Source organism: Carcharhinus amblyrhynchos, chromosome 11 (genome assembly GCF_965287045.1).
Source record: "Carcharhinus amblyrhynchos chromosome 11, sCarAmb.v2.hapA, whole genome shotgun sequence".
In the NCBI taxonomy this organism is placed as follows: domain Eukaryota; kingdom Metazoa; phylum Chordata; class Chondrichthyes; order Carcharhiniformes; family Carcharhinidae; genus Carcharhinus; species Carcharhinus amblyrhynchos.
In genome coordinates, this window is record NC_137334.1 from 70,782,769 (window position 1) to 70,795,226 (window position 12,458).

At 40.3% G+C, this 12,458-nt stretch overlaps 1 protein-coding gene across 1 annotated transcript in view; it reads right to left on the reverse strand.

The window, feature by feature from the left end:
- LOC145350212 (low-density lipoprotein receptor-related protein 1-like) overlaps positions 1-12,458 on the reverse strand; it is a 1,564,930-nt gene that overhangs the window by 189,823 nt on the left and 1,362,649 nt on the right. The window contains exons 59-60 of the mRNA XM_080199274.1: positions 7,471-7,658; positions 4,323-4,528 (exon numbers count right to left, since the gene is read on the reverse strand). Coding sequence (XP_080055400.1) covers positions 4,323-4,528; positions 7,471-7,658 — 394 coding nt within the window. The remainder of the gene's footprint in view (positions 1-4,322; positions 4,529-7,470; positions 7,659-12,458) is intronic.

The following is a 12,458-nucleotide window of genomic DNA, read 5'->3' on the forward strand; positions in this document are numbered from 1 at the left end:
GTGAGCTTTTTCTTACAAATTATAGTACGTTCATGCAAACGGTGTTGAATTCCACATTTTTTTCCACAAATTATCTTATATTTTCATGTCTGTTGCCTTCACGATAGCGATAATTTTCTCTTATTTATTGCCAATGTGGTATGATTTTTACTCCGTAAATTGTAGGCTTTTACAGTGTGTATCCCTTCATCAGAACTTTAAACTTTTCTTTATATGATTCTTTAAAATTTAAAGTTTTTATTAGTGTCACATTAACACTGCAATGAAGTTACTGTAAGGATCCCCTAGTGGCCATATTCTGACGCCTGTTCAGGTACACTGAGGGAGAATTTAGCATGGCCAATGCACCTAACCAGCACGTCTTTCGGACTGTGGGAGGAAACTGGAGCACCCGGAGGAAACCCACGTAGGTACGGGGAGAACGTGCAGACTCTGCACAGCGACCCAAGCCAGGAATCAAACCCATGTCACTAACGCTGTGAGGCAGCAGAGCTAGCCACTGTGCCACCACGTTTCTACATGTTCAACATGTTTTTTATATTTTACTGAAGATTTCACCGTTTGTCTTGTTTCTCTTCCCTTTAATCTATTTTGGCCAGATTAGAAATTCCCCCAGATAGTAGGTTCAATTTTAAAACACCAGTGTCAGACAACAGCAGTATGCGGACCTCTGCAGAGCTATCCTGAAATTGTCCAGTAAATTAACAGATGATGGGTTAGCTTCTGTAATTCCCAACAAGGTAAATCTCTAACCTTAGCAGGACAACATGAGTTCACTGAGCGTTCTGAGAAAAAATGTCATCTTAAAAAACTTTTTTCTGAAAATAATCATTTTATAAACTGGGGTAGCATGGTGGCACAATGGTTAGAACTGCTGCCTCACAGTGTTAGGGACGCAGACTCGAGTCCCGACTTGGGTCACTTTCTTTGCGGAGTCTGCACGTTCTCCCTGTGTCTGCATGGGTTTCCTCTGGGTGCTCCGGTTTCCTCCCACAGTCTGAAAGACGAGCTAGTTAGATGCATTGGCCATATTAAATTTTCCCTCAATGTACCCGGACAGGTGCTGAAGTGTGGCGACCAGGGGATTTTCACATTATATTCACTGCAGTGTTAATGTAAGCCTGCTTGTGATAATAATAATTAAAAATTTGAAAAAATAAACTGGAGGCCACTCAATGTAATTCCAGTAACAAAAGATTTATTAATGAACTATATATTTATTTATATATATGTATATATAAAACATACAAACACAAGTTAAGAGTCTGACAGAAATCTCCATCACAAGTCTACTCTGCTTGCCTCTCTGGCTCCAACTGAAGGTGCTCTTCCCCCCCTCAAGACATTTGCTCATTCTTCCGATTCTGATTTTCATGTGGCCTCTCCATAGGCTTTGGCCTGATCACATGGCCCGCAAAGGATCATCCTTTAAAGGAACCACCTTACTACAAAAACTGGTTCAAAATTCAACACACAGTTCAGTTTAAATCCATATACCATTTCCTGATCTTCACCATCATACTGTTAAGAATTAAAATTCAGGGGAAAAATCTTTCATTACTAAATTCCTCTGTGCCTCGGCTATATAGACTCCAGTCACAATGCAAAGTCATTGCTTTATGCTGTGTGCTGCTGAAATCTCACTTACTGTCCTGTCTGGAGACAATACACATGTCTTTAATCTAAGCTTAATGCTCTCTCCACTCAGATTGTCTGCACCTTTAAGACTTGATTAGCTATAAAGATTCACATTCTAATCAGTATTCTGTAAACTGAGTGTGTGACTTTATATGCCCTGTTTGTGATCAGAACCCCTCGCTCACCTGACCAAGGAGCAGCACTCCGAAAGCTAGTGACGTTTGCTACGTTGTGAGACATCTTGCTGCTGAAATGTCAGACATCAGTATCACACTGTTCTGATTGGGGGAGGGAGGGGGTTCACCTAATATAACCTGATTTATTTTACAGTAGCCAACCTCACAAGATATATCAGGAAAGTCCAACAAAAGCAATCTTCTTCAAACACTGAAAAGCAAGCCACATGTTTTAACTGAACCGAATACCAAATGGGAAAAAGATGAATATTTTAATTCCACCCACTCTATTGCTTTCAAATTTATCAGGTTGTCAGCACTGTGCCCAGAGCTGTTCCTCAAGCTCAAATTGAAATTTATGCTTTCAAATAGTACCTCCGCAATAAAATGAATAAAATGGCAGGTTCCACTATTTTTCCACATAGTCAATCCTTCAAAATGCCGGTTGAAAACATATACTTGCATCGATGACCAGAATCTCCTGGTTCTGGGGCTAGGTTCGGTGATAGGTGTGGAAATGGCAGTGATTTTGCATGGTTTCACTCACTAAATTAGCATCTGTGAGAAGCTCATCGATTCTCACGGTGGGAGCAGGCTGGAAGACGCCATTCTCATTGTTTCCTCAGAGGGTTGAACGTTCAGGTGCCATATTTAATTTATTGCGTTCACAGTCTGCACTATCCTTTCCACCTCTGCCTGGCCATTGCTCCACTCTTCTCCACGAGCCTGTCCACCCCTTCATTCCTTCATCTTCCAGGGAACTCTTACTGCCAGCATCCAGTCTCGAACGCAGGCTGGCATTGACAGACACTCCCCAAAGAGGACAATTCAACTGCAACTCATAGTGAATCATAGAAGTGGTCAACCTTACCACGTGCACACAGCTGATGTGCAGTAGAAGAAGAGAATGCTCTAATTTTATGCTGGGTGGGAAACTTAATTTGGAAGGGGAATCTAATTTCAGAGAGCTGGCCCTTTGGCTTCCCAACCTTATACATCATGTAGGTTGATCCATTTTTAATGTGGCTTTAAAGCCTCAGGAACTTAATTCATCCTGCCATCGAGAAAATGATTTTTAGCCTCAGACCTCAAGTTTCCCCACCCACCAAGCTTCCCATTGCTGGTGGGATCAGAAAATTCCACCCAATACCTCATGCAATAGCAATGTAAATTAGCTACTTGAGGGCTTCTTGCATGTTATTTTATTAAAATGTGTGTACCATTTGAAAGCATAAACTTCAATTTTAACTTGAGAAACAACACTGGGCATAGTGTTGTCAATTTGAGTGTCAAGTTTGTCACAGGATGCCAAAGTTAGTCATTATAACTTCATGGTGTCACATAAATATACCAGACTTGTCTTTCATCCATACCCAGAGATAACCATCTTGAGCCAACAGGTGGGAGTTGGGCAAGTATGGCAGGGCTGCACAAAGGGAATGATCCTTGGTAATCAGATAAGCGGTGGAAGGTGGCGATCACCATAGGTTGGAGAGAGAAACCAGTGGCTCTTGTGGGAAGCCAAGGTTTACAGGTTAACTTAAAAGGTTATAAATTGAAATGAGCTTATCAGCCTTCCTATGGATTTACTGTTTCTTCGTACCCTTTGGGTAACATCACCAAATGTGACATCAGTATTATTAAATCTGAATTACATCATCAGATGTTGGCTTTTGAATGTAAATGAAGCCCTCACCTACTTAGGCCAAGGGCCTCATTGTTAACAATACTTGTTAAAATGATATCATGCATATGATATGATTCAAGTGCTCACTACTGTGATTTTGGCCGGAATTTTACCGGCACATCAGCCCGGGACTCATAGGCCATGCCCGAAGCCAACAGAGAATGCCATTCTCCGATTCTGGGCTGGGTGTGCCAGTAAAATCAGGGCCTTTAACTGTGTGTTCTATTCATGCCATTCTATTCTTGAAGGTCTGTCTTGTCACTTTTTAGGTGAACCATCTCAGAAAGTTATCTTAATTGAAAGGAAACCTGGCTCAACACAGGGATTTGACAGAAACAAAATGAATGTGCTTGCACCCCTGCCCTTGGATGACAAATTGATAAAAAAAAGTAACATCCGCCTGTGTAAACAGAGCAAAATCACACAGGCAATGTAAAATAACAGTCAAACTGTGCTTTAGTGGCTTTAATTTGCCCGATTCCTGTGCTCAAACTGACTGCGCAGTTGTACTCATGTTCAGGTCAAAGTGTGCACCCAGCAGAGCGCTGTAAAAACCTGACAGACATTTCATAATATTTCATTTGGTTCAGACAATTAAGAGATCATTTCATTCAATGATTCAGTTATCAAGATTTTAATTTCACCAGATCATTTCAATAGAAATTACCGCCATCAAATTAAAAGAAAACTTACCAAATTTATCATAAACAAGTGGCAAAAATGAAATTGTTTTACTCTTTTTATGCTGCACGCTGAATTGAAAAATATGCGCAAAATAAAGTAATTCAAAACGGAGAGAAAAAGAAAACAGCCTTACCTACCTCTATGTCTATTGGATCCATCCAGGTCAGCAAACTCGATATAACCGTACTCGTCATCAGTCCAGTACAGCCTGTTATTCACATAATCCAGACAGAGACCATTTGGCTTTGAGATTTTTGTGTCTATTACAATGCTTTGACTAGTTCCATCCATTCCTACACGGCCAATATGCGGATAATCACCATGATCCGTCCAATACAAATACCTATTCAAAAATATTTATTAAAGAAACATTAAACTAAATTCAAATCCAAATATAAAAACAGAAAATACTGGAAACACTCAACATGTCAACTATTATCTTCTCCACTGCTGTATCATTATCTGATTCCAGGAGACACCTCTATACTCAGAGAGGACTTAGAATTTGTAACATGCTACCATATGGAGTCCCAATTCCAATTTTCTTCCCACACCCAGTGGTGCACCAAGACTGGTTTTCATCTGTTTCCATAGCTAGTAATTCCTGGATCATGTCGCCAGGGACTTATAACTTGAGGGGCGCCACTCTGCATTAAGTGCGGCTGACCAGGAGCCACTTCCACTCTTACTACTGGCGTGCTGGAAGGATTTGCAAGTTGACACTCAACCTGTCAGGCTGCGCTATAAACACGCCTTCCTTCTGCAACAAAGTCCTGGGGTGGAACTGGAACCCAGAACTTCTGGTTCAGAAGCAGGAATGCTACCCACTGAACCATAGGACCGTTTCACCTCATGGAGTAGCTGAGGAAAATAATACTAATGCATTTAAAAGGGAAGATAGATAAGTCCTTAAGGAAGAAAAGAACAGAATGACATGCTGATAGGAAAAGATACAGTAAGGTGAGAGGAGATTCATGTGAAGCTCAAAAAATGCCCCAAAGCAGTTGGGCCGAATGTCCCATTTCTCTGCTGCAAAATGCTGAGAGCTTTAAACATCATCCTAACCACAAAGAAGAATTATAGGACTTGAAACTCCTCTCTTCACAGATGCCTCACGTCTTAAGTTGTTTTTTTTCTGGCATTTTCTGTTTCTATTTCAAGTTTTCAGCATCTATAGCATTTGCATCAAATTTCAATATGTTAACCTTTACCTCTGGCACTACTTTTACAAATGAATATTATATTTTATAAGATTTGTCACACGTGATGATATTGCAAGTGAAAATGCCAGGAAAGAAATTTGAGCAAGAGTGCTGTATGACTCAACGGGCCAAAGAGCGGAAGGAGAAACGTGAAGATATGATATACTGCCATTGTAAAACAACATCAATAGAATGAACTATAATTGATAAACAAAGTTAAACTTCCAACTCAGTATGCAAATGGCAGGAAAATGAAAAACTGTAGGGATGAGGAGAGATTTCTTCAGTCAGAGAATGGCGAATCTATGGAATTCATTGCCACAGATGGCTGTGGAGGTCAGATCATTGAGTGTATTTAAGACAGAGATAGATAGGTTCTTGATTGGTAAGGGGATCAAAGGTTACAGGGAAAAGGTGGGAGAATGGGGTTAACATAAGAACATAAAAACTAGGAGCAGGAGTAGGTCATCTGGCCCCGTGAGCCTGCTCCACCATTCAATAAGATCATGGCTGATCTTTTCGTGGACTCAGCTCCACTTGGCCGCTCACTCATCATAACCCTTAATTCCTTTACTGTTCAAAAATTTATCTATCCTTGCCTTAAAAACATTCAATAAGGTAGCCTCAACTGTTTCACTGGGCAGGGAATTCCACAGATTCACAACCTTTTGTATGAAGAAGTTTCTCCTCAACTGAGTCCTTAATCTGCTTTCTCTTATTTTGAGCTATGCCCCCTAGTTCTAGTTTCACCCACAAGTGGAAACAACTTGTGCGCTTATATCTTATCTATTCCCTTCATAATCTTATATGTTTCTATAAGATCTCACGTCATTCTTCTGAATTCCAATGAGCATAGCCTCAGTCTACTAAGTCTGTCCTCATAAGCCAATCCCCTCAACTCCGGAATCAACCTAGTGAATCTCCTCTGCACTCCCTCCAATCTCCTTTCTCAAGAAAGGAGACCAAAATTATACACAGAACTCCAAGTGTGGCCTCACCCACATCTTATAGAACTGCAACATAACCTCACTATTTTTAAACTCCATCTGTCTAGCAATAAAGGACAAAATTCCATTTATCTTCATAATTACCTGCTTTACCGACAAACCAACTCGAGATTCCTGCACAAGAACACCCAGGTCCCTCTGCACAGCAGCATGCTGCAATTTTTTTACCATTTTAATAATAGTCCATTTTGCTGTTACTCCTGCCAAACTGGATGACCTCACATTTACCAACATTGTACTCTATCTGCCAGACCCTAGCCCATTCATTTAGATTATCGATATCCCTTTGCAGATTTTCAGCATCCTATGCACACTTTGCTCTGCCACCCATCTTAATGTCATCTACGAATTTTGACACTCTATACTTGATCCCCACTTCAAATCATCTATGTAAATTGTAAACAATTGCAGTCCCAACACTGATCCCTGAGGCACACCACTAGTCACTGATCGCCAACCAGAAAAACACCCATTTACCCCCACTCTTTGCTTTCTGTTAGTTAACCAATCCTCTATCCATGCTCTTACATTACCCGTAACACCTTGCATCATTATCTTATGTAGTGGTCTTTGGTGTGGCACCTTTTCAAGTGCCTTCTGGAAATCCAGATATACCACATCCACAGGTTCCCCATTGTCCACTGTACATGTAAAGTTCTCAAAGAATTCCACCAAATTAGTCAAGCATGACCTGCCCTTCATGAGAAACTTATCAGCCATGATTGAATGGTGAAACAGACTCAATGGGCCAAATGGCCTAAGTCTGCTCCTATATCTTACGGTCTCTTATGTTCTATACAAGTGATAATTACATATGAAGTTATGAGTCTCACAGATAACTCAAACATTGAGACATTGAAATGTCGACAGTAATCCCTTACCATTGAACCCTTAAAGAAGCCGAACTAAATTTAAGGAGCTTCTTTGTTAATCAAGTTAGAGTTATCATTAATCCACATCTTTACATACACAAACAAAACATTATTTGTTTTGGGTTAGGTATAACTCAGACATTGGGAAAACTTATTTTGACAACTTTAACAGCAGCATAAACTATTATACTATTATGTTGATACCCAGTGCGAGGATCTATCGCCAGGTGTTTAGGAGTCTTCAATCCTGTGTTCACAAGGACTGTCTGATAAAGCCCATTAAGTTTTGAAACTTCAATAGTCAGCTTTGTTTTATCACACCAGTAAAGATTCTTGCCAATCCAATCAACTGCCAGTCCATCTGGAATAGTTTGCCCTGTATGGTGTACCACCTAGCAAAAACAGAAAGCAAGAATTAAACGCTGATAGCGCACAAACCTCTGTCTCAAACTATATAACGACACAGCGACACAATGGATGACAGTATAGCAAAGATCAATATCTTCAAAATAATCTTATGTTGCAAGATGGGCAAACTCTGCTGTATACAAACAAATCAAATCAAATGGAAGATTTTTCACTGCGCTAGATATTCAAGTTTAATGATTAAATGAGGACAGTAAGAGAAGCAGAAAGTTGTTTTTGGTAGCTTGTAAGTGGCTGCCAAATATAACGGCATTCATAATTCAGTCAGGCCAGGAGCTGACAGAAACCAAGGAATCTCCCAGAGAAGTTTTTGTGTGTTTGTCGAGGTGCATTAAATATGTGTCATGATGCCAAAACAAATGATTACAATCTGAAGAAAATGCAAACAATTCAGCAAGACGAATCATTAACAATAGGTCATGAGATCTAAAATGGATACAATTTTGACGCAATGCACTGACTTTGCATTCTTGTCACGTTCACTATTTGTTTTGCTAAGCTACAATTCATTCCTACAATTGTACTTTCATTTTGGTCTCAAGTTATTGAATTGTCATGCGTCTGAATGTATGGACCATTCCAGGTTTGCAAGATGGCCTAAGGCAGCCAAAGTCTAAATTAAACTTTTATGAAGTTGTAAGAATTGAGTTTCAAATCATTTTATTAAATTCATTATGATGTAGGCTATTTTCAAAATCTAAAGTGATTTGAACCCTTCCACACATCTCAACTGAACAGTGATTTGGAAAAATGTCAGGAAAATACTTTAATGGCCAAATGTTTCTGTAATTGTGGAGACTCAACATGGCTTCCAAAATGGTGGATGGGATCTGCATGCTGAAGTCCTGCCCTATTTCTGACAAATCCGATTTTTTCCAGCAAGGAACAAGAAGCAGGGAGTGACTCACACAATGAGGGAAACCAAAATCAGCAGGGCCATTTGAATTCAGTGCGAAGTTCAAAACAATCCAATTTTGACTGTTGCAAGAGCCTTAACCTGCAGTGTGGGAATCACAAATTAATGAACTAGATATGAATGCGCTTGAAGCGCAGCTAGTGGCTGTATAATTGCCATTATGCCAAGTTAATTAAATCCCCAACCCTTTAGAAATGAAGAAAAAATAGGCTGTAGGTGTCAATGAGGGTTTAAAAAAAACTGTTCTATCGTTTTCGGTAGCTGTTTGCTGATATTTCCTGAGACCTCTTCATGAGTGCTTAGTCTCATTGCAAAAGCCATAATTACCTCTGCATGGAGGGGGTTCTAAATTCACATTTTGATTGATAGCTTAAAGAGACTGTTAAAGGGTTAGATGTCTTTGGTATGGGGAATGAAGAGAAGTTGGTTTTCATAAGAGATCAAACTCATGAGATTTAAAAGGTTTGAATTAATTTCAGGAATGGGATTATTTTTTAATAGTGAAATCTGTATGGGAATTTTAGAACTTTATTTTATTTAATCTCCATGTAGCTTCTGAGGTCTGCCCAAGATAGATGCTAGGTGGTTGGTGTTATTAGATGAAAATAAGTTGGCAAGGGGGCTATAAAGAACTACGAGTGTTCAGTGAGAGGGTAAAGGCTAGAGAACCTAAAATCATGTAAAACAACTATAAAGCCCCAGAGAATTGAGGTAGGCCTCTTAATCAGCCTGCCTCAGCACTTGGCCACCCCCATGGCTACCTACACTCTGCTTCTGGGGCATCAGGACTGATTCCATCCTTTCACCTCCCCCATCTAGTTAAAATAGACACTGTTCTCTAACGCAATGCAGTTAATAGAAGGAGGAAGAGAGCAATTTGATTTTAAATTAGATGAGGTGGAGTTACTTTGTTATCCAGAGGACCATATTTCATTTTGTCTTATTCAGAGATTGATGGATGGAGCTGCAGGGCTGGAAAATATTTTTGCATGATTAATGTGTTGGTATGCCATTTCCCTACCACCATTTAAGCCTATGTAAAATAAATGTGTTAAGTTCCACATCAAAAGATCAAAGTGAAATAAAGAGTGTAAATGTTCATTTGCAATTACTAAGAATATTTGTCAGCCTGCAGCTGTTGTAGTCTATGGGGAGGAGTTTTCCCATCTCGCCCACCATGGGAATCGTAGTGGGGCGGACACGGACCATGCAAAGCCCCATTCACCTTGGGCAGATTTTCCAGTCTGGCCAGAAAATCTCACCCTACGGATACAAATGGTCTGAGTGAAAGGAGACAAAACTTTCTTCTTTACACCAGCCAAAATATTTTCCTTAACCAAGCCAATGTGTATCGGTGCCAATTCCCAGGCTAGATAAATGGGGAGGACAACATCTGCCCGTGAAAGCAATTGCCAAATTAAAAAATGATGGTTGATATGAAGGGAGATCAAACAAAGCAATCTTGCCCTGTAGCATGGGAAAGAGATGAAAGAGGGAGAGGAATGGATATCTCAATGAGAAGAGACTTGATTGCAGTGAGGCATTTTCAGCAAACAACTCCACTGGGCCAACACATCCAGTATGCCTTCGTTAGATATCTCTGCCTCACAAGTTTCTGTTTCCCTTGCACGTTATTGGGAAGTAAGGCCAGTTATTAACTGATGACCTCCAGCACACTTCTACCAGGAGAACATCTGTATTCATGACAGTGAAAAGTCTGACAACACCAGGTTTTAGTCCAACCTATTTATTTGATAATATTCTCACTAGCTTTCGAGGGGACAGCCTCTTCGTCAGGTGAATGGAGAGTTCTGGCCTCAGACAGAGCATATAAAGCACAGACAGTTTAGAGATTACTGATTAAAATGCGAATCCTTACACCTAACCTGCTGTTCAAGACCTGAAGTGGCTGACAATGTGAGTGGTAGGAGCACTGATCACAGTTTAAAGAGATGTGTATTGTCTCCAGACAGTACAGTAAGTGAGGTTTTGCAAACCCAGGCTACAGATAGTGCGACATGAACCCTCATGTCGCATTATCTGTAACCCCCGTGACTTGCCTGGGTTTGCAAAACCTCACTTACTGTACTGTCTGGAGACAATACACATCTCTTTAAACTGTGATCAGTGCTCCTACCACTCACATTGTCAGCCACTTCAGGTCTTGAACAGCAGGTTAGGTGTAAGGATTCGCATTTTAATCAGTAATCTCTAAACTGTCTGTGCTTTATATGCTCTGTCTGAGGCCAGAACTCTCCATTCACCTGACGAAGAGGCTGTCCCCTCGAAAGCTAGTGAGAATATTATCAAATAAATAGGTTGGACTAAAACCTGGTGTTGTCAGACTTTTTACTGTGTTTACGCCAGTCCAACGCCGGTATACCCACTTCATGACAGTGGCCATTGTTTTGACTTTCTTTGTCTCAGAAGCTTTACAGCTAATCTAAATGGGCCCTTTACCACATACAGAGGCATTCTTCTGCTTACTAATTAGTTCATGAGTGACCATTTCCAGTGGGTGTTCTAGTTTATTCCCCTTCGTGAAGAACCAAGAAAATCAACAGTCCAATTCTATAGATTTTATAGACTGCCAGAGGGGCAAGGAGGAAATGACAGAACACATGTGGCCTTAAAATTGTTGTAAAATGACTCTTTCATTTTGGTTTTTAGGAAAGTTTCCTTTAACAGTCAAATCACTGTGTCATCCCTACAAAGTAGAATCTAACATGATGCCATATCCATGCATCATATCCACCATTCCTGCTTTGAGGATGCAGTGCCATGTACCAGAATAGTTAATTTTGTGATTAAGAGCTTTCCCTATGAGTCTGGGATAACATTCACAGACACTTGGTGTACTGCTTTAGAGGCATGCTTAAATCTGGTGCAGCTTTGTAGTGAGGTGCAGCAGGATTTTCTGAATTCACTACACCTTGCCAGGGCCTATCCAATATTAAGACAAGTAATGGAATACTAAAAACAGTTGCCTGACTTGCTAAATGTCCCGATTTTAATTGATTTTGTAGAATTTGGTGATTGTATCATAAGTGGGGAGTAGGTTTTCATTTTACTTGCCATGTGTTGAGCCTTTCCTGGATGGAATGTGAAAGGGAAAATGTGGAGGGGGCATTTCCTCAGAGAAGCCACGGGATCTTCCATCCCTTAATTTTGGCAAATCAGTAAAGACTATGCAGTTCTTTCTACCAGGATTTCTATTTTGTATCCTAACGACGCTCAGAACCCAGGCATTAAAGACAAAATTTGTTTCATTTTAATTGCAGATCAGTCTCTAAACTCCTCATGCTGAAGGACATAATGATGACAATCATGTTTCTGGAGGGCACAGGTTAGATGTGGAATGTTTCCCCTCATGGTGGCATCTGGAACTAGGGTAGCACAATTTCAAAACAAGGGGTCTCCTTATAAAATGATTTGATTTATTATTGTCACATGTATTAACATACAGTGAAAAGTATTGTTTCTTGCATGGTAGACAGACAAAGCATACTGTTCATAGAGAAGGAATCAAGAGAGTGCAGAATGTAGTGTTACAATCATAGCTAGGCTGCAGAGAAAGATCAACTTAATGCAAGGTAGATCTGTTTAAAAGCCTGATGGCAGTAGGGAAGAAGCTGATCTTGAGGTGGTTGGTACGTGGCCTCAGACTTTTGTATCTTTTTCCCGACAGGGGAAGGTGGAAGAGAGAATGTCCGGGGTGCATGGGGTCCTTAGTTATCCTGGCTGTTCTTCCGAGGCAACAGGAAGCATAGACAGAGTCAATGGATGGAAGGTTGGTTTGCGTGATGTATTGGGCTACGTTCATGACCTTTTGTAGTTTCTTGAAGTTCCT